This window comes from Rhineura floridana, chromosome 3 (assembly GCF_030035675.1).
Source record: "Rhineura floridana isolate rRhiFlo1 chromosome 3, rRhiFlo1.hap2, whole genome shotgun sequence".
Taxonomy (NCBI): Eukaryota; Metazoa; Chordata; class Lepidosauria; order Squamata; family Rhineuridae; genus Rhineura; species Rhineura floridana.
This window is the reverse complement of record NC_084482.1, coordinates 150,480,456-150,502,436: the sequence shown is the minus strand read 5'-3', so window position 1 is coordinate 150,502,436 and position 21,981 is coordinate 150,480,456. Positions and strand designations below refer to the sequence as shown.

Here is a 21,981-nt window from a genome sequence, read left to right as displayed (position 1 = left end):
TGACTGTATAATGACTGGAGAATATATAAAAAATTCAGGTGATATATGCAGTTTCCCAAGGCCTGTTGGAGATTATGTATATTGACTGGGAAATGTGCACTGTTCCCTCTTCATGGAAGGTTAACGTGCACATTGTCCATGAACCCTGTGCATACAATGGCCAGTTATTATGCATATTCACTGCTCAATGTACATTCCCCTTAATACACACACACACACACACACAATGAGCCCTGTGAGTCATTCAGGATTATTGTTTCCAATCAGTTAAGAAAAAAAGACTGACAACTTACTGTGTCAGTCTGTGGTAAAGTCTTTTCCTGGTTCCTGGTGATATAGATAACTGCATCATGTATAGATGCAAAAAGGTGATGCTTGGTGATGGTCTGGCTGAAGAAGTTGCCTCTTTCCAGCTGGATGATGACAGAAACTATAGGGAGAAAGTTATGCAAGGGTTATGCAAGTTATGGCAAAGCCTTATTCAGGCATCTAAATTAAAAAATTCCACTCAATTTTGGCATATAATATCCCAACAATGGCCTAAATCTAATTTTAAACTTGATTGCACCATTGCTCTAGCTGACTGGGAAAAATACTATGCCACCCTTTTTCAAAGTAATATGCCCAAACCTAAGAGCCTTTCAGACATATCTACTGAACTCCCTACATGGCCTCCTGTTACTACCGAAGAAACCTTGGATCTTATAGTCTCCCTCAAATTAAACAAGGCCCCAGGGCCGGATAATATACCCCCGGAGGTCTTTAAGTTGAATGCTAATTGGTGGGCCCCCCTCTTGGCCGCCCTGTTTACCAACATTAACTCCTCCATGATCATCCCCGAGGGCTGGGGAGCTGCAATAATAATTCCCATCTATAAAAAAGGATCCCACTTAGACCCAGCTAATTACAGACCAATAAGTCTCCTAAATATAATAAGTAAGATATATGCTACTTATTTATATAGGAAACTTTCAGACTGGGTCATTCAGATGGACATTCTAGCACCAGAGCAAGCAGGTTTCCGCACCAGACGCTCTCCTGGTGATCATGCTCTGGTTCTGCAGCATTTGATCTCTAAGTATAGCAATATTAATGGGAAAGCCCTATATACAGCCTTTGTGGACCTAAAAGCGGCCTTCGATTCAATTTCAAGATCAAGACTTTGGCAAAAATTACAAAACTTGGGAATCGACAGGCACCTATTAATGTTGATACAAGGCCTATATCAAAACACCTCCTTACAAATTCGTTGCAATAACAAAGGCCTCCTAACGAAACGAATTCAAATCTCCAAGGGTGTTAAACAGGGATGCATCCTTGCTCCCCTATTGTTCAATATATACATAAATGCCGTAGTATCCACTATCGCTCCAATTACATCGCATCCCCCGATGCTGGCCCATACTCCCAGACCATGTTTATTATATGCAGACGATATAGTCTTGCTATCACAAACGCCGATAGGCCTTAAAAGACTATTAGCAACTCTAACATCTTTTTGCCTTGAGGAAAACCTAACAATCAACCTCCAAAAAAACCAAAGTTTTAGTTTTCACCAAAAAAAAGATTAAACATGTCTGGAGGATTGACAATCGGCCCATAGATCAGGTTAGTACCATTAGATATCTGGGAATTATTTTTCATTCATCAGGTTCCTAACAACAGCATATAAATTCTAGTCTGCTAAATGCCAGACGTACAATGAAATCATTATTATCCTTCTATTATACCAAAGGAGGCAAATCAGTCCCCCCGGCAATTAAGGTCTTTCTGGCCAAAATAGTCCCCCAATTCACCTATGGAGCCCAGATTAGTACATTTATGAATTTCACAAAACTGGAAGCAGTCCAAAACTCCTTTTTAAGAGCTATACTAGGAGTGCCTACTTGTGTACCCAATTACATTCTTAGATTGGAGTGTGGTCTCCAATCTATAGAATCGTACATATGGAAGTTGAGAATAGCATATTGGTTGAAGCTGTGTTTTAACCCCTTAGGGCTGGCTCCCCTTGTCCTCTCTGATAATTACCATTCCTCGTGGGTGACATTGATCCACAAAAAATTATCGAGTCTAGGGCTTTCTCCTTCTTATATATTACAATTAAGCTTTGAATCTGCTAACCAACTAGTTAAGCAGAGACTGAAAGACATCGACTTCCAGACTCACTTCTCATCAAGAAACAGAGACATAATCCAAAGTTCTGTACACTAATGACATATCTGTCGACCCTAGAGCTCCCTAATTATCGCAGAGCTTTTACTTTAATGCGCCCTAACATCTTACCGTCTGCCATCCTTACTGGCAGATATAATAACACTCCCTATTCAGAGAGAATATGCTCATGTGATATTCAAGAACCTGAAACTAATGAGCATGTTCTCCTTCGATGTACATATTATAAGGACTTGAGAAGTCAATTAATTGCACCTATCTTACGACCCCTTCCAGGAAGGACTCAAGTTTTTTATGTAGATTATTTATTAAGTGACCATTTACCAGAGGTGACCTTTGCAGTCGCCAAATTCACTGCGGGTGCTATCCAAACCAGAAAAACAATAATGAATCACCTATTTGATAATCAAACTGTCTAATGATTTTAACTGAAGCTATTTATTTTAATGATTTGAGTCAATTACTGATTCTGATAATATTTTTATTATTGTGTCGCTGTATATGAATGGCCTTTGGCTGTATTAATAAAATTCATTCATTCATATGCAAGGGTGCTGTTTCAGGTCCTCACCTGTCATTACCTTTCTTATTCACCTCCACCACCCCATGCCAGCCACCCTAACAATAAATGTTCAAGTCCACCTATTGCTTGCTTTTTCTCTGTGCCAAAAACATTCTTCACTTAGGGCCAAACTAAGCATAATGCTGATGTGGAAGAGTTATGATTAGAATTCCCCACTTAGAATGTGTGTGTGTGTTAGTTTTCCTAATTAGCAGCCCCATGCAGTTGCTTTGAAGATCAGAGACTGGCACTCTGGGAGAGAGATTTCACCTAATGTTCCCTTTCCCTGATCTAAATCATCCCCAGCTGAGCAGGGAAGGGCACTTTTGCTCTTGAATCTGCTGATCTAATATGGGGGGAAGGGGGGAGGAAGAATGTTTAGACTGGGAAAAAGAGCTAAACTAGGGCTGGCTGATATTGTGCCTTCCAGATGTTGTTTGACTACAACTCCCATAGTCTCTGATCATTGTTCATACTGTCTAGGGCAGATGGCAGTTGTCATTCACAACATGTGGAGGGCATCTGGCTGGCTACTCATGGGCTAAACACTCTTTCCCAGACCACTACTTCCATAATCTTTAAAGCATCCACATGGGGCTCCTAATTAGTTAAAGGAGAGGGAGAGAGAAAGATCCTGTCCACAGATCTCCAGTGTCATATCTAGTTTGGCCCTTACCATTGGCCACATTCGGATTCAGGACCACATATGGTTCAAACTGGGTGTAGACACCAGAATTGAATGTAGCAAATTCTCAGTGATATACAGGGACTATTGTGCAACCTTGCCTTAATATTAACAAGAGTCAGGTTCAAACTTCAAACAGCTTTAGCATGGGCAAGTGTGCCTCCCATTGTCTTTAATGGGATTTATATTTTTTATATCCTCAACCTTGTGCCACCACAGCACCTGAATCATTGGCTTCTTGTGTTCTTCAGTAATATGACTATGAATCAGAAGAAGTCCAAAGGGCAGGAAGAGTTGGGCATCCAGAATTTAAGACTGAGAGATGAAGAATCTGTGATAGACGGTACACACATACTCTCAGATTATGAGTTAATTACTGTAGTGTGGCTGATTGTGACTTTCTAGGCCTCCTTACCATTACAACCAACGAGAAACACATCCACTTCAATCTCCTGGAAATCGTTAAATATCTGCCAAGGACAACAAACATAAACAACTGAGTCAAGAAGCTTTGCAGAAACTTAAGAAAATGGTCTTGTCCATCCTGCCAAGGTATTAGGAAGCTATTCCACACAGCCCATGCTATTCGCAAGGATCTCTCTGCCCCGTATGTTCTTTAAAATCCAATGAATTTTATTTGGGTAATAATGGCCAATGTACAGTGGTTAAGATTTCTGCCTAAGACAAGCTGAGAAAGTAAATGCCTTGGTCACATTTGGCCATTTTGGACTATTTTTGGTCTTAAATGGCAGCTTTTTCGACAAGAGATGTGATTGGCAGAGAGAGATTTAACAGATGAAAGGAGCTGATGAGGAAGGTTCCAAAGGGCAGGTTAGCCATTACAATGTCACAGCCTCCTCTAAAGCTAGAATTCACTCCCACAAGAGGCAGTGATGGCTGCCAACTTGGGTGGCTTTAAAAGAGATTTAGACAAATTCATGGAGGAGAAGGCGATCATTGCCTACAAACCATGATATTTATGTTCTCCCTCCACCGTCACTATGCTTCTGAATACCAGTAGCTGGAAGCCACAGGAGGAGAGGATGGTGTTGCACTCAGGTTCTGCTAGCGAGCTTCCCATAGGCATTCCCAAAATATGGTAGAGTCGGCAAAGGTTTAGAAAAGGGCACCCAAAACGATCAAGGGGATGGAGCCACTCCCCTATGAGGAAAGTTTGCAGCATATGGGCCTTTTTAGCTGAGAGAAAAGGTGAGTAAGACGTGACATGATAGAAGTGTTTAAAATTATGCATGGAATGGAGAAAGTCAATAGAGAATTTTTTTTCTCCCTCTCACAACTCTAGAACTCATGGACATCCAATGAAGCTAAATGTTGGAAGATTCAGGCCATACAAAAAAAGTACTTCTTCACACGGCACATCGTTAAACTATGGAATTTGCTTCCTCCACAAGCAGTGATGGCCTGCAACTTGGATGGCTTTAAAAAAGGATTAGACAAATTCATGGACAAAAAGGCTATCAATAGCTACCAGCCATGTGACAACAGGATGCTAGATTAGATGCCATTGGCCTGATCCAGCAGGCTCTTCATATGTTCTTATCTGGTTGGGCATTGTGAGAACCAACAGACCAGATCCAGCAGACTTTCCTTATGTTCTTAGTTTTGGCACCAGTGGAGGATTGCCCCCCATCCCGCAACAAATACCAACTTCAGAGGAGGAGGAAAGGGTTAAATTCCTTCTCCATATTTGCTCTCATCCTGTTAAATGTTAGCACCCTCCCAGCTTAGCTGATGCTTTTTGCATTTTTAAAAACTTGCAGGATAGATACAAAGCTGTATTTAATCTCAAATGGAGTTTGGCCCTAAGTCACCTGGCTGGCAGGCAAATAGCTCTGATTATTTGAAAGCTGTTTCTTTCCAGAGCTTTGCCCTGTGTGACAGATTGGCCCTTGGGATTTAGCTGCATGTGGTATAACTCTCTCATGAGTGATTCTCTCCCCACTGTTGTCTCTTACATTTTTTAAGGTCTTTATACAGACAGTGTCCACAAAGTTGACAGGAGTGAGGTCCAGTATGAGTGAGTGAAGAGGAGGTTTCTCCAGTCCCAGGGACTTCAAGCTGGGTTTGTGGCTAGGTTGTGGCTGGATGTGGGTTTGGGAACTCCTATCATGCACGCTCCCATTGGGCCCGGAGATTGTTGCTTCACCCTCTGGTTCCTGTGAGGAAGAAAAAGCACAGAATTGAATCTAACTGAATCACTGTGTGTAAGGAATAACTTCTGCAAGTGCAATGGAACTTCCCCTCCCTTTCTTCTCTCTGCATGCCCTCCAGATCTGCTTTGTAGATTTGGAGACACTGCAGTAGACAAGCAGTTGGAGTGGGGGGGAGTTCTGTTGCATTTGCAGAAGTGATTTTGTGTGCATATATTTAGTTGGATTCCTACATGAAACAGTTTTATAGCCACAGGATTTTCCCAAGATGTCTTTGCTTATATGATAATGTTTCTGATTATATGTCTCAGCAGATGTACAGAGGGCTGGAGCCACAGGCACAGTTCTTTTGAAAATGGTGACTTCCATCTCCCTTTCCCCTCTCACATCTTTTGGACAGTTTACTGCATAGGTAGGCTGCTGTTATGGAAATATGCAGAGATACTCAGTGTCTGAGCTGCACGTGTGCCAGTGTGTGGATTTACCTAAGTAGCAGGTTTTTACCCTGCATTTAGATCACTGAGACTTAAGACTGAGTAAATAAGAAAAGTTACTTTATTTATAGAAATACATAGTAGATAGGAAAGGCATACCTAGTTTTATCTAAGTAAGCTGGAAGCACAATGCCCAGAGTTGGGTATTGCCCTCATGGCTTATGAGAGCGAGCAAAGACAACAATGTCTCCCCTCTCCTCAGGCAGTTGAAGAAGAAGACAAAGGAAGGAGGGGCAGGTCAGCTTCCCTGAGCATATCAGTTTACAACAGAAGGAAGTTAGGTTGAGAAGAGCACAGGTAAATGTAGGCAAGCCTAGCCAGCTGGAGGACCCTAACTCTATCTTCCTTCTGGAATGCAAACAAAAGAACCCAAACAGGAGTTGCTCTTGCCCCACTTCCAACACTCCTTAATGAGTGTTTGGTTCAGCCCATGAGGCTCATCTTGTCTCGCAGCTTGCGGTGTCTGACTTTGCCTAATGCCTTCGTCAGAGCGTCTGCAGTCATGTCTTCTGTGGGACAATACTCCATCTTGAGAAGTCATCTGCGGTAAGAATCTCTAATGAAATGGTGCTTCACGTCTACGTGCTTGGTTCGTAAACTCACCCCTTCTGATTCCATGAGTCTGATGCATCCTTGGTTGTCTTCATGCATCACGACAGGCCCAGGTATAGAGATGCCTAAATCTTTAAACAGTTCAAGTAGCCATGTCAACTGACTGCAAGCTTCAGAAATTGACACATACTCTGCTTCTGTGGAAGAGCTTGCTACAGTCTCTTGTTTCTTACTTGCCCAGCTGATCACAGAATTTCCATAGTAGAAGACATTTCCACCTGTGGATTTTTGATCTGTAGTGTCTTCGTCCCAATCAGCATGTACATATCTGACTAGTTTGGGATCTTGGGTAGCCACTGACTTCAGTTTCATGGTTGCAATGCCCTTCAAATATCTCTCCACTCTCTAGATTGCTTCCCAGCCCTTCTTGGTTAGTGAGCTGGTTTTTCTGCACAGGTATCCCACTGCTTACGCCACATCTGGCCCATAACAGTGCTGATATACAGAAGTTTCCAGATGGCTTGCCTGTAGCTCTCATGGTCTTCCCATGGTTGTTTGTTATGGTCCAGTTTCAGGTATCTTTCTTCCATTGGAGTAGGTGCTGGATGTGCATCCTTCAGTCCTAGGCTCTCAAGAAGGTCTTGGATCTTTTGTCTTTGACTCAGCAAGGAGGATCCATCATTTTCTCTTTCAATTTGTATTCCGAGGTAGTGAGTGACATCACCTAGGCACTTCACTTCAACCTCCTTGTTGAGATTATTCACTAGTTGTTGCTTATCCAGTGGGTCTTGATAAGCCAACAGTAGTTCATCCATGTAAATCAGTAAGTCCATCTGTTGTTCTTGAATCTGCTAACAGGCATGGCTCTGCTCTGCCTTGTACAAAGCCTTATTTCAAGAGCATTTTGCTCAGTTTTTCATTCCAGGCTCTGGCAGCCTGTTTAAGTCCATAGATAGATTTTTTGAAGTTTACACAGTAGGGTTTCTTTTCCTGAAACTTCAAATCCTGGTGGTTGCTGCATGTAGATTTCCTCTTCTATTTCTCCATGCAAAAATGCTGTTTTTATATCCATGTGCTCCACCTGTATTTTCTTGTTAGCAGCAACACTCAGAGTTCTGAGGGTTGTGTGTTTGATCACAGGAGCAAATGCTTTATAGTAGTCTTGCCCATACTTTTGAGAGTATCCTTTGGCTACTAGTCTTGCCTTGTGTCTCTCAATGTTTCCTTCAGCATCTAGCTTTTTCTTGAATATCCACTTGCAGCCTACAGCTCTTCCTTGGCTGCCTGCCTCCACCTCTCAGCTTCAGCTTTGGGTAATACTTCAATCTCTTTCCAGGTCTCTGGCTCTGGAAGTTCATCTCTCATGAGGTAAGCAAGTCTGTCTGGTGGTACACCTTTGTTGGATTCAGAGCGTCTGGGTGCTGGTGCTTCAGCTGCCCCTTCTGGCTCTGATGCCTCTTCTGGTTCAGACTCATCTTCCTCTGCTGGTGTATTACTGTGATCCCCTCTGTTGTGGAAGAATAGCTCAGTTTCTTCTTTAATTTTGCTGTCATCTGTTTGGTGTGGCACTCCTTCTGGTTGGTGTGCACACTTTCTTTCATCAAAGTGGACAGCACTATATACTCCAACTTCACCAGTTTTGGAATCTATGACTTGATATCCCTTCTGCAATGAAGAATATCCAATGAATATTCCTTCCTTCGCAGTGTTAGCAAATTTTGCCCTCTTTTGTTTTGGGATGTGCACAAAGGCCTTGCAGCCAAATACACGAAGGTAAGACATGCTTGGTATCCGATCATGCCATAACTCGAAAGGTGTTTTGTTGGTTGCAGCTGCCGGACGTTGGTTCTGCAGATAGGTGGCAGTAGCTGCTGCTTCCCCCCAGTACTTCTGTGGTAACTGCATCTTCCAACAAGGAACGAATCATCTGTCCAAGAGTCTGGTTCATGTGTTCTGCAATCCCAGTTTGTTCTGGAGTATAAACAACAGTAGTCTGGTGCTCTATGCCTTCTTCACATAGAAAGTCTTGCATAGCCCTGGACACAAATTCTCCTCCATTGTGAGATCTCATAATTTGTGGCTTTCTGCCAAATTTGTTGGACACAATTCTGATATAGTCCTTCAATTTTTGAAGTATGTGACTTTTCTCTCTCAGTAGGTACATTGTAGTATACCTTGAGTAATCATCTATCAAAGTGAGCATGTATAAACTTCCACCCTGTGATGGCGTTCTAATGGGTCCACAAAAGTCTGTGTGAATTAATTATAGGGGTTTTGTAGTTTTCCTTTCACTTTTCTTAGGAAATTTTGGTTTCACACTTTTTGTATGTTGTATAAACATTCATATTTTTCTGTGGATTCACATTGTCCAATTTTAATGCCTCTAGCCAAATTTTCCTTCTCTAGAACATTGAATATGGCTAAGCTGGCATGTCCCATTCTTCTATGCTAAACATGTACACATTCAGAATCACAGGTTTCTTTGGCTGTATTTGCATGCATAGTTGTTTCAAAGTATTGCAAATGCAAAAGTCCATTTTTCAATTTTGAGTACAACATAATTTCCCTTCATCTAAAATTTGGCAAATTTTGTCACTTAAATAAAGTTGACCTCCAAGCTGCATTATTTTAGTGGCACTTATTAAATTATCTTTAAATGCTGGAACAAATAAGCAATTTTTCAGTTCAAGCTCTCTGGCACCCTCTGTCATTTTGCAAAGTAGCTCCACAGTGCCTATTCCTTGAGAACAGAAAGCATCTCCTGATGCTGTATTTACATTCTGTGTATGGGGGCTAAAGTTCTTAAACAAAAAATTATTATTTATTAAATGTGTGATAGCCCCAGTGTTGATTAAAAATCTGGTTTTATAATCATTCCATCAGATACATGGTAACTGGAATACTTCATTTTAGTTTGGCTGTTTGATTTTCTTTCATCTTGCTTCTGTTTAAAATCAACTCTTTCTCCTCTTTCCCTTCTAGGACAATCTCTTTGAAGGTGATTAGGAGATTTGCAGTTGAAGCAATTCTTCCTTTGTTTATCTGTACCCTGTTGTGGCTTCGGGACATGACTCATCTCTCTATCCTGCCTTTGGTTACTGTTTCTGCCCACAGTAAAATTGGCTTTTTCAGACAGAGCTTGTTCCTGTCTCTCTTTATAGTCCACTTATATACTTATAGTACACTTATAGTACACTTTTTCACACTTTCCCCATATTTCTTTAGCATTTCTACAGCCCAAGCAAATATTTAGTGCCTCATCTGATAAAGCAAAAATAAGAAGAGACTTCACTTTGGCATGCTTATGCTTCCAGGAGGCAGTAGCTGCTTCAGCCGCTGCTGAGGGCTCAGGATCAGGCAGGACTCCATGCAGATCCTTCCCTTCCAATAGTACCGTCATTAGAAGACTCCAAATCATGTAATTGCCCTTCTTCAGCCTTGGGATGCTTGTCTTGTGTTGATTCTTCAGCCATGGTTTCCTATCTTTTGTTCTCCTTTTCTTTCTCTAACCTAAAGTCTTCTTTTGATATTTTTGTAAATCACACACAGTACTTAGCCTTTTTAGCTTTCAGGCACAACTTGCAATTCAATTTAGCTTACTGGGCGCATTAACTCTTTGTTATGGAAATATGCAGAGATAGAGTCTGAGCCGCATGTGTGCCAGTGTGTGGATTTACCTAAGTAGCAGGCTTTTATCCTGCATTTAGATCACTGAGACTTAAGACTGAGTTAAATAAGAAAAGCTACTTTATTTATAGAAATACATAGTAGATAGGAAAGGCATACCTGGTTCTATCTAAGTAAGTTGGAGGCGCAATGCCCAGAGTTGGGTATTGCCCTCATGGCTCAGGAGAGAGAGCAAAGACAAAGATGTCTCCTCTCTCCTCAGACAGTCGAAGAAGAAGACAAAGAAAGGAGGGGCAAATCAGCTTCTCTGAGCTTATCAGTTTACAACAGAAGGAAGTTAGGTTGAGAAGAGCACAGGTAAATGTAGGCAAGCTTAGCCAGCTGGAGGACCCCATCTTCCTTCTGGAATACAAACAAAAGAACCCCAACAGGAGTTGCTCTTGCCCCTCTTCCAAAAGCTGCTGCCAGGTATTTTGTGTCTAATATTGCCATGGTTTGGCTTAACATGTTATCTGAACCCAGGCTTGTGGTTTAGCTCTCTCCAGACAAACCGCAAACTAAACCACAGGACAAACCTTGATTACCGGCTCAGCTCATGATTAGTCTGGAGACAGCTAAACACGCCTGGCTTCAGACAACACACTAAGCCAAATCATGGCTTAGCTTTAGAATAGTAGCAGAGCAACAGGGGAGGAGCAAAACAGCCACAGTCTCCTCTCTGGGAACCAACACATTTGCAATAAGCCATGGTTTAGCTTAGCATGATGTGCCAACCAGATCAAAGAAGAGATGTGCAAGCAGTCCTTGCAGTGAAAAGGCACAAAGTTCCTCAGTGAGGAAGATACATAAAATTGATTACAAACAGGAAGTCCAAGGCAGTTGGGTTTTGCTTCCCTCTTTTGTGTTACGGCTTTTATAATAGTGGTAGTGACAGGGGTGGGTGGGTCACTTTATCAATGGTACGGAGGATTTGTGGTAACTCTAGTCAGAGACTGCCCAATACATTTTCATGCCTAAGGCTGCAAATCTAGATTGTGCCCCATGGTGTTTTTTTTTAAAGTAGTTTATGTTTTACTCATATGATCTTGTTAAATGCCTGCTCCTGGAAACAATGGCTGCAACTTACTTTCCTTTTTGAATGTCCAGATTGATAAATACCTGTGGCCTTGCCTCCATATCTATATCCACAAATCCAAGGTTGCTGGTCCCAGAGTCGCACACCGTTTTGATCTCAGGAACAATTTTCTGTTAGCAAAACAAGAGCAGAACAGTGCCCTTTTGTCAAAAAATGTGTTGGCTGGAATATGTCCTTGAATTAGGCAATGCTTCTTGCTTAACTAGATGGAGAACAGAGTGGAACGTGTGTAGAAACTAGCCTATGGTAGAAAGGTAAAATTTACATTTTTCGCTCTGCCCACTTTTGCCTCTGGCCCTGCCCCTGCCCCTGCATGTGGCCCCCTGAAGATGGCCCAGAAGCAAATGCGCTCCTTGGGTTGAAAAGCCCCAACCCTGACCTACATGGATGTCCTTCACTTTAAAAGAGGGATGACTATCCTGTGGCCCTTCAGATGTTGGACTCTGACTCCCATCAGCCCCGGACGGCGTGGCCAATGGTCAGGGATGATAAGAGTTGTAGTCCAACAACATTTGAAAGGCTACAGGTTAACCACACCTGATTCAAAACATGGCTGCCTTAGGCTTTGTATCCTGTATTAACCACATTTGCAGGTGCACACAAAGCATTGAAGCTGCTTTTAGCAAAAGTGCTTTTACTGTCATGTATAAAAATGCCCATACATGAAAACAATGATCTAGACACATTTCCTTCTTCCCTCTGATTATTTATGGATTTATGGAAACTTCATGGAAAACACAGTCATCAGTAATTTAAAAGTAACAGTGCTAAACAGAAAGATCCACCTTTGTCTTCTTGGCTTCTTTCTTGTCTTTCTTTTGCTTCTTCTTTAGGGCTTTTTTCTTCTTTTCAACAAGACGGTCCACATCAATACCACACTGCAAAAGAGGCAGATACTTATGTATCACCAGGTGTTGGCTTTAGTGAGCTGTAGTTCACTGTTGCCTATTTGATTGCTTCCTATGTGCTGCTTGTGCATGATATAATGATAACCAGAGCCATTGTCTATGGATGTCTTTCACTCAATGAATTTTGTTAAGCTTCTTGAAATGAGACACAAGTGGCCTCTGCTCACCCAATCCATTAGCTGAGGCTACTTGTGCCTCATTTCAAGAAGCTTAACAAAATCCATTGAGTGAAAGACGTCTGGGAGATGCTAATTGATCCTCCTCTGTCACTAGCAGATCAAGTGATCGCAGCAGCATAGAGAAATTTTCTAAGACTGGTGCACCAGCTGTGACCCATCTCTCTGGTAACCTTGATGTTAGACTCAGAGCTTGGAAAAGTTACTGCAATGTGTTGTACATGGGGCTGCCTTTGAAGACCACCTGGAAACTGCATTTAGTTCAAAATATTGCTGCTAAATTACTGGTTGGGACCAGACAATAGGGAACTTATCTCACCAGTTCCTAAAGTGCTTCACTGGCTTCTGGTCTGTTTCCAAACACAATTCAAAGTGCTGGAGCTTAGCTTTAAAGCCCTGCATGACTTGGGGTCTGGATGCTTGAGGAAACTTCTTGTCCCACATCAACCTCCCTATACACCATGATCTTCCTGAAGTGAGTCAGGTGACTATGGGAGAGCGCCCCTTTTTGACTATAGCACCTTGCTTTTGGAATTTCCATGATGGTTCACCTGATACCTATGATAATGTCTTTTAGGTGCCACCACCATCAGTTTATTTGTATGCCTGTTTTCCTTGGTAAACCATGCTCAAGGTGACTTCTAACAGCATCAGAAAAATGGACATAATAAAACATGAAATGAAACATAAAAACTTGAAATGTTGCTCTGACAACTACAAGACATAGCAAGGCTTTCAACCTGTGATATGTTGTTATTAGTTACTGTAAGCTGGGCTGCCCTGGAAGTTTGGACTTGAATGGTTTTAATAAATAGATTTAAAGCAGCCATGGTGGGCTCTAAATTTCAATGGAGAAGTGATGGTAGGGGCAGGGCCCATTAACCTCTTCTGGTGCAAATTTATCCAATCTAAATTATCCCCAGGAATCTGCTTTTAGTCCCCATGGGGAGGAAAAACAGCAGTTTCAGAGAAGGGGGAGCATTTAGATTTTATTTATTTACTGGATTTCTGACTCACCTTTCACTATAAGGTCCCAGGCACATTGCAAAAATATAATAATGCTAGGGGGGCTCTGCCCCCCAACACTCACTCTGCTTGCCCACTACTCCCAATCCCAATCCCAATCCCCACCCCCACCCAGGCAATCTCACTCCCCTCGCTGACCTACTTGCCTTACCTGCTCCTCCACCACTGCAGCCACATCATACTGTTGGCTCATATTTAGCTTGTGATCAACAACAATCCCAAGATCCTTCTCACATGTAGTATTGCTGAGTCAAGTATCCCCCATCTGATAACTGTGCATTTGGTTTCTTTTCCTAGGTGTAGACCTTTGTACTTATCCCTGTTAAATTTCATTCTGTTCTCTTCAGCCCAGTGCTCCAGCCTATCAGGATCCCTTTGAATTTTGTTTCTGTCTTCTAAGGTATTAGCTGCTCCTCCCAATTTTGAATCATCTGCACATTTGATAAGCATTCCCTGTACCTCCTCATCCAAGTCATTAATAAAAATGTTGAAGAGCGCTGTGTCAGCTCTTCACTGAGACAGCAGTGTTGGTGGGGGTGCAGGCAGGGCTGGAAATTCCTTGGTAATTGCCAGGCCGTAAGTCCTCAGCCGGCAGCTTGGCTATAAATCTGCCAGGCTAGCAAGGAGGAAGCAAGATAAGGGCAGAGGCCGTTCAAAGCTTACGTGCCAAGCCAGAAATCCAGAAGAGATGTCAGTGAAGGTCCGGGTCTAGTTTGCCAAGAGATCAGTCCAAGTCAAGGTTCAGGGGATAGAAAGACACACAATGGTCACGCCTGACGTTGTAGTCAGCAACAAGCTGAAGCCAAGGTTTGACTTTTAAGGAGCAGGTTTGTCAGCAGGTGTGAGCCATCAGCATTTTGGCCTTAAGTGGACAGGCCTGCCCCTCTTCTGCCTGACCTTCTGTTGTCTACGTTCTGCAGGTGAGGGGGGAGAATCCTGTTCACTGCCTGCGTCTGGCTGAAGGGCTTCAGCTGTGTCTGGGGTGCTCTGCAGCTGAGGGGGAGAAGGAGCTGGGTTCTCAGGAGTTTCCTCCATTTCTCCTTCTGGGTCTGCTGCTTCTGGGTCTGCTGCTGTTACTCCCAAGTCATCCTCGTCTGATGAGTCCTCTGACGGGGCCATGACACACTGGGCCCAGGACCAAGCCCTGCGGTACCCCACTGGTTCTCCCCCCAGTTTGAGAAGGAACTATTGATAAGCACTCTTTGAGTATGATTCGGTAGCCAACTGTGGATCCACCTGATAGTTATTCCATTCAGCCCACATTAAGCTAGCTTGCTAATCAGAATAGATGCATTTTGTCAAAAGATTTGCTGAAGTTGAGATATATTATGTCCACAGCATTCCCACAGTCTATGAGGGGGGTTACTGGATCAAAAAATGAGATACAATTAGTCTTGCAGGATTTGTTCTTGATAAATCCATGTTTGCTTCTAGTAATCACTGCATTATTTTCAAGGTGCTTACAGACTGCCCACTTCATAATCTGCTCCAGAATTTTCCCAAGGATTGATGTTAGGCTGACTGGTCTGTAGTCCCCAGGTTCCTCCTTTTTGCCCTTTTTGAAGATTGAGACAACATTAGCACTCCTCCAGTCATCCGGCACATCACCCATCCTTGTTTTTGCAAAGATATTAGACAGTGGTTCCGAGAGTTCTTCAGTCAGTTCCTTCAATACTCTAGAATGCAGTTCATCAGGCCCTGCAGATTTGAACTCATTCAAAGTGATTAGGTATTCCTTGACCATTTGTCTATCACAGCCTTTCCCAACCAGTGTGCCTCCAGATATTGGTGGACCACAATTCCCATCTTTCCTGACCATTGGCAATGCTGGCTGAGGCTAATGGGAGTTGTGGTCCAACAACATCTGGAGGCACATTGGCTGGGAAAGGCTGGTCTATCAATTTCAAGCTGCTATCCTGCCCCTTCAACTTCACATTTGCCAGTCACAGATCCTCTTGTAGGAGAAGACTGATCCAAAGTAGGAATTGAGCACTTCTGCTTTTTCTTTGCCAATTGTTATCATTCTGCCATTCTCATTGAGTAGCTGTAGCACTGTTTCTTTTCTCTGTCTTTTACTAGGGATATACCTAGGGATGGGGGTTCATTCTCTGGTTCTGGTCCGTGTTTAAGTTTTTGCAACTGGCTTGTGGTGTCAATCCACAACATCCCCCCCTCATTTTTTTTTGCTATTTCCTGATCCACTTGGATCTTTCTACCTGTGGTTTCTTGGGTTTTCTATTTAAATTTAAATTTGGCAGACCATTGCCTGTCAATTCTGCATCTTGCCGGTGCTGATCAAAGATGATAATGGTGATTGTTATCACCTCATTGAGACAGAACTTCAAATGAATACGCATTGCAGCACTTCAAAGCAAAGCTGTTTACTTCATGATGTCAAATTAGCAGCGGATTTGTTTTTTAAAAAAGCCGAACCCGATCCGAAGACATACAGGATTTACAGATTCTGACAGAGTTCGGTAACAAATCTGACAATGCCGAAATTCGCCCCCATCTCTAGATGTACCTGAAGAAAGCTTTTTCTGTTGCTTTTGGCATCACTTGCTAACTTCAGCTCGATCTCACCTTTAGTCTTCCTGATGCCAACCCTGCAATTCCAGCTACTTGTCTGTACTCTTCCTTTGTGGTCTGGCCTTCCTTCCACTTCCTGTATGTGTCCTTCCTCCACCACCACCCCGGTCATCTCTAAGCTTTTTGTGAAGGCACATTGGCTTATTCTGCTGTCTTCCTCCTTGTTTCCTTGATGGAATTGTTTGCCATTGTGCCTTTAGAATTTCCTCTTTTAGAAACTCTCACCCATCTTGGACTCCATTTCTCATTAGGGTCACTTGCCACGGAACCTTACTTACCTTTGTTCTGAGTTAATTAAAATCTGCTTTCCTGAAGTCCAGAGTAGCGTATGGCTGCTCTCAGCTTTTGCTTCCTTTAAAATCAAGAACTCTAGTATAGCGTAGTCACTTTCCCCTGAGTTCCCATAACTGCCACTTCATCCACCATCTTCTAGTTCCTTCCTCCACTTTTTGTAGGAGAAAGTTATCTCCAACACAAGGCAGAAATTTCTTGGAGGGGCTGTGTTTGGCAGAATTTGTCCCTCAACAGTTATCAGAATCATTGAAGTCTCCCATTACTACTACATCATGCCTCCTCAAAACATTGGCAATTTGCTTTTCAAATGTTTCATCCTTGTCTTCTCCTTGATTGGGTGGTTGGTACTAGACTCCAACCACCATGTTCCTTTTATTCCTTGCTTCATTTATTTTAATCCAGATATTCTTGGTGGAGCTACCAAGTTCATCCTCCTGTATTTCTGTACAGGAATATATTTTTTTAACATATAGTGTGACTCTGCCTCCCCTTCTATTCCTTCTTTCTTAACAGAAAGACCTCCATGTGTTATGGGCTCAATTACTGCAGCAGGTAAGTCAAGTAGGCTTTCCGTATAATTCAGAACCCTGATCTTTCTTGAGCAGAAAAGTTTCTCTGCTGCAGACGTTCACCTCTTAACAAGTGGGCGGCTACAGGAATGGGGAGGTGTGGGATGGCCTATTGGCCCAATGTCAATGGGCATATCCCTACTATCTTCTTTGTGAGACGGTAATTGTGTGTACGATGGTGGTGGGGTTGGAGAATGACTAAACAGGGTAAAGTCTGTGCCTTAGTCCTTTCCTTTCAAATGCACAGCCATACCCAAGCCTGAGCAGAGAGGACTAATTGCACTGTAGACATGACTATGTCACTTTCATTTGTCTCTTCCCTCTAAGTGGAATACAGCCCAAAGCCATTTTATGTCTAATGCATTAGTAGGTATGGAGAGTGTCACAAGAAATATGAGACAGTCTTCTGAACTTTCCTCACCTTACTCTTTAGGGCCTCTGCATACAGTTCAGCATTAGCAAAATAGACTGTAGCAGAAGAGTGAAAAATCTTCACGCCTGGGATCTCCTCAGCCTGGAAACAAAAGAAAATGAGGGTGTGGTGCCATAGTGCAGGACTTGGACTTAGGAAGAGCTTTGTTTAGATCCCCACTCAGCAGCCATGAAGCTCACTGACTCACTGTGGGCAAGTTACAATCTTCTAGCCAGTCTAACATCCTCAAAATGGTGGTGTGATAAAACAAAATGGGATAAGCCCATGGATGATGCCCTGCGCTTCTTGAAGGGATGGTGGGATACGTATCTGATAAAAAAGAGGAGAGACTCTTATAAACTAGGCTCAACAAAGTAGGTCAATTAGCACAAGGTCCTTTGACTGCCAACACAACTTCCCCTCACTCTCCTCTTCCCATATGCCCCCTTAAACTGTTGGGGTGGGTGGGTTCCCACAACCCTCCAGAGCAGTTTTGGGGAGGGCATAGGGGGTGCAGGGAGAGGAGAGAGGGGAAGTTCCATTACACAAACAGAAATTCTTGCACTAACAGAACTACTTTGCTGGATACCACCCTGGGTTTTTCTTCAGGGCATATTGTTGTTGAACCGAGGTTGTTTGTGTTGAGATTAGGGATGGAACGATCTGTCAATTTTGGTTCGCTCAGTTTCTCATTTTTCCAATCTTAAATTCAGTTCTCCACATTTCTGCAGCATTTGCTATTTTTTTAATTAAAAAAATCCTCATGAAAATTCTCCAGCATTTTAGTGCAAATTTCTCCTAATAAACACATTTTTGTAGGCAGTTTTCACTAATATATTTCACTAATAATGCATTTTTGCATGTTATTTTCATTCATATATTCATTTTTATGCACACTTTCCCCTAGCATATACATTTTTTCAAACATTGCTTGGGTGGAAAACTGCATTGCAAAATTTGGGTAAGTGTGAATTTTGAAGGATGGCTGTGTTTCAGTTCTCCTATTGTTCAGAAAGTGCAAATTTGATAGATTCTGCTTGAAATGCAAACTGAATTGAAATTCTCACCCATCCCTAGCTGAGATCTGAGTGAAAGTACATGAGAAGAATAAACTCTTTTGCTCTTAGATTTGCCCCGTCTCTGCCCTCTATTAGGTAAACATACTTCTGGCTGTTCCCAGTCATGTTTGGTTTAATCCTGGACGAGGCACAGTGTTTTGTTTTGCCAAGCTCTGCCATTTTCGACATGGCTCCTCCACAGCCATTTCCCCCAGTCATTTCCCCATCATACTTACCTTGTGGTATTCAGCTATGTCTTTGTAAACACCTGTTGTGGATACCTGCCCTAAAGTGGAATATTGGGGCCTTAGAGAAGATGGAAAAAGAGAAGGAATTAGCAAAGGCTCCAGTCAGGCTTCTTGGCAACAATTTCATGACACCTCTTAGGTGGAATTTTATGTTGAAGGACAAGTTGCCAAATGCATATAGTTCAACGGAGCTTGCTTAATGAACCAGCTTGCAATTACAATATCATTTACTGCCAGGTGTGTCTCCTGGGAAGTGAACACATCGGTCAGACATGGCCACCCTTCTGGATGGTATTCTTGACCCTCACAGATGGTTGCAATGATGAATGCAAAAGACCTAATAGAGTTCCTCTAATACAGCCTTTCCCTACCTTTGGGTCCCTAGATGTTGCTTGACTACAACTCCCATCAGCCCCAGCCAGCATGGCTAATGGTCAGGGATGATGGGAACTGTAGTCCAGCAACATCTGGGGACCCAAAGGTTGGAAAAGGCTGTGCTAATATTTATATCCCTTAGTTATGCAAAATGATGGATTACTCCTTAGATTTGCCTGACCATCCCAGGCAACAGCGCTAAGCATAAACCAAAACAAAATTTTATCACCCTCTTGGAATATTTTAGATGGGTTAATACACAATGACATTTATTTCCATATTAAGCGTAAACAATCTTCCTGGCACCAAACAAGATGTATATCACAACCTTTTGGTTCTAAACACAAGATATATGCTGGAGTGGGGTGTTTTTGCTCACCAATAATGGCAATGGTTTGGTCTGATTCTTTATTGCAGTGAAGCTGACAATGGCTTAGGCGAATAAGCCCTCATGGAAAATACTATTTGGTCCTCTTCCTTTCAGACTATTCCCCCAAAGAATCCTGGGAACTGTCGTTTATCTCCATAGAGGTACAATTCACAGCACCCTTTATAAACTACAGTTCCCATTATTCTTTAGGGGAAGTCATACACTTTAAATATATGTTGTGTACACAGCCTAAGAGAGACCCATTGATAGCTTGCCATTTGCACTAGTATGATGTTTACACTCACACCACAGCACAAGGTAAAGCAACACAACACTGCATGTACTTTGAATATAATAGTATTGTTAATACAATGCCATTATCTGCCCACACATTTCTTGATTATGTGTTATGTGGCTAGCTCTAATTGTTGGTCATAATACAATGCTATGAAATAGGCCTGGTAATTACGCTGTGAACACACTAGTCGCCCACAGCAAAGCTTTTCCATTGGCTACACTTGAAAGGGGAACAAGTTGATCTGCCAATCAATTGCAAAATTTCTTTGAAGCAAATTTAAAAAAACGCGCTCAAGCTGATCTCACCAGGTTTACAGTAAAACGGGGCAGAGTTTGATTAGGATCATGTGCCCCCGTTTTCAGAAAAGAGAGGTGGTGATGCACTGGAAATGGCAGAACAGTGAGTGTGTCTCTACCCTTAGCCACAGTGGAAGTTAATTGACACCAAAAGAATGCAAGCCCAGTGACAGATCCCATAGCATGCTTCCCATGAACCAATATATCCCATAGAGCAAAGGTGGGACACGTCAGGCCTGGGGGCCAAATGCAGCCCCCCAGGCCTCTCTACCTTGGGACTCTCCCCAGGCCACTCTCCCTCCCCAGCCATACCCCATCTCTCTAGGCCACACCCTTCACTGGTCTTGCTGCAAACACCAAGGGTTTTTGCCTGGTTGAAATGAGTCCTTGAACTCTGATAATTACTGTTGCTTGCCCTGGATGGAGGGTAGAGAGGGGTGTGTGAGGGTGTGTGTAGAAACTATTCCACTGTAGAAAAGCAAAGTTTACATCAATTGCACGCCTCACTTTGCCTCCGGCCCCCACCTGTAGAAGATTGTAGAAGGATGTTGGTATCTAGGGATGTTGAAGAAGAACTATCCTTATGTGGGACAATAATTCACACTGTGGTTCTCCTCATGGATAATAACTAGAGAGAGTTAACAATTGACTGCTGAGAGGGTTAAGGGTGTGAAGGAAGGTGTAGGCCCAAACATACTAGCACTGCAATGCATAGTCATTCAGTTATAATTTTACTGAACAGACCTTTTCCCCTAGCTCAGTTACTGTCCTGTATTTACATCTGTTCTAACAATTGTGTACACTTTATTAGCCAGGGTCTCTCACCATTCCTAATTTTATCAGGGCTGGAATTTGGCACCCCTGCCTCTCTGTGCATAGTAGCACAGGTTGGAGCCTCTCCCTACATTAGGGATGGGGAACCTCTGGCTCATGGACATAATTAGGCCCAGCGTGCATGGGTCCCAACTTGGCCCATGAGACTGGTTTCCCCAGGCCACACCCACAAGCCCTACAACTGACACCATATGTAACATCCGATGTGGGGAAAGGATGTGGCTGCAAAAGAACAATTCAGTGTGTCTACCCAGGCTGGCCACTGGCTGTCCTTACAAGAAAGGGCTATAAAGGGTTTCTGTTCAAGCTGAGACTTTGCAGGCAATAACTCAATCTTTTCTGGCTCATTCTCTGGTTTGGACCTCCTGGCTCTGATTCCTGTGTTCGCCATCTGGGTTCCTGGCTCCCACTTGGCAGCCATCTGTAGTTCATTTCTGACATTTTAACTGAGTGGTACCACTCTTCTGCCTACTCCTACCTGTCAAAAGGCAGTTCCCAAGACCACTCTCCCCCCCCCTTCATAACCAAAGGAATACTCACATCTGGGTCCGGAAGATGACAGTAAGAAGTGAGAAGGCCACAGCAACCCCCAGTCCCATGTCGAGATTCAGCAAAATTGTAGCGATAAAGGTTACAACCCAAATCAGCTTGAGAGAGATGGGGGGGGGGAACGGGTGCACAAACAATAGAAAATGTGTAAGTAATGTTATCACTGGAACAGCTGGTATATCACAGGGGGGAGGAGAGCCTGGCTGGGAGTCCAGAGTCTGCAAGTTCAAATCCCCGCTTGTGTCTCCTGAGTGTCAAGGGCCAGCTGAAGATCACCCCGCAGTGAGTGGCTCAGGGGTTATGTGCCCTGCCACCTGTGCAGCCGTGGTGGGCCAGTTGCCCCCCAGCTGGCTACGGTTGCCAGGCTCAGGGCCTGATCCTGATCCTGTATCTTTAGGAGAAGAGAAAGTCAGCCAAGTGCAGGTGTTCTTGCAACCCTGTAATGAGTAAAGCCACAAGGTGGAATTCTCCCTTCCCCCTGCACAACATTTAAAGATACAGAATACCTCTTGGAGGCTGGGCCTGGCAACCAAGAGGTCTTCTGTATCTTTAAAAGTTGTGCAGGGGGAAGGGAGAATTCC

The 21,981-nt window shown here is 43.1% G+C and overlaps 1 protein-coding gene across 1 annotated transcript in view; it reads right to left on the bottom strand.

The window, feature by feature from the left end:
• The window catches only part of SLC26A6 (solute carrier family 26 member 6), a 61,162-nt gene that overhangs the window by 9,983 nt on the left and 29,198 nt on the right, over positions 1 to 21,981 (bottom strand). Inside the window, exons 12-19 of the mRNA XM_061618336.1 lie at positions 21,392 to 21,498; positions 18,667 to 18,736; positions 17,382 to 17,474; positions 12,184 to 12,276; positions 11,422 to 11,493; positions 5,396 to 5,596; positions 3,835 to 3,889; positions 294 to 430 (exon numbers count right to left, since the gene is read on the bottom strand). Of these exons, the coding sequence (XP_061474320.1) occupies positions 294 to 430; positions 3,835 to 3,889; positions 5,396 to 5,596; positions 11,422 to 11,493; positions 12,184 to 12,276; positions 17,382 to 17,474; positions 18,667 to 18,736; positions 21,392 to 21,498 (828 nt within the window). The remainder of the gene's footprint in view (positions 1 to 293; positions 431 to 3,834; positions 3,890 to 5,395; positions 5,597 to 11,421; positions 11,494 to 12,183; positions 12,277 to 17,381; positions 17,475 to 18,666; positions 18,737 to 21,391; positions 21,499 to 21,981) is intronic.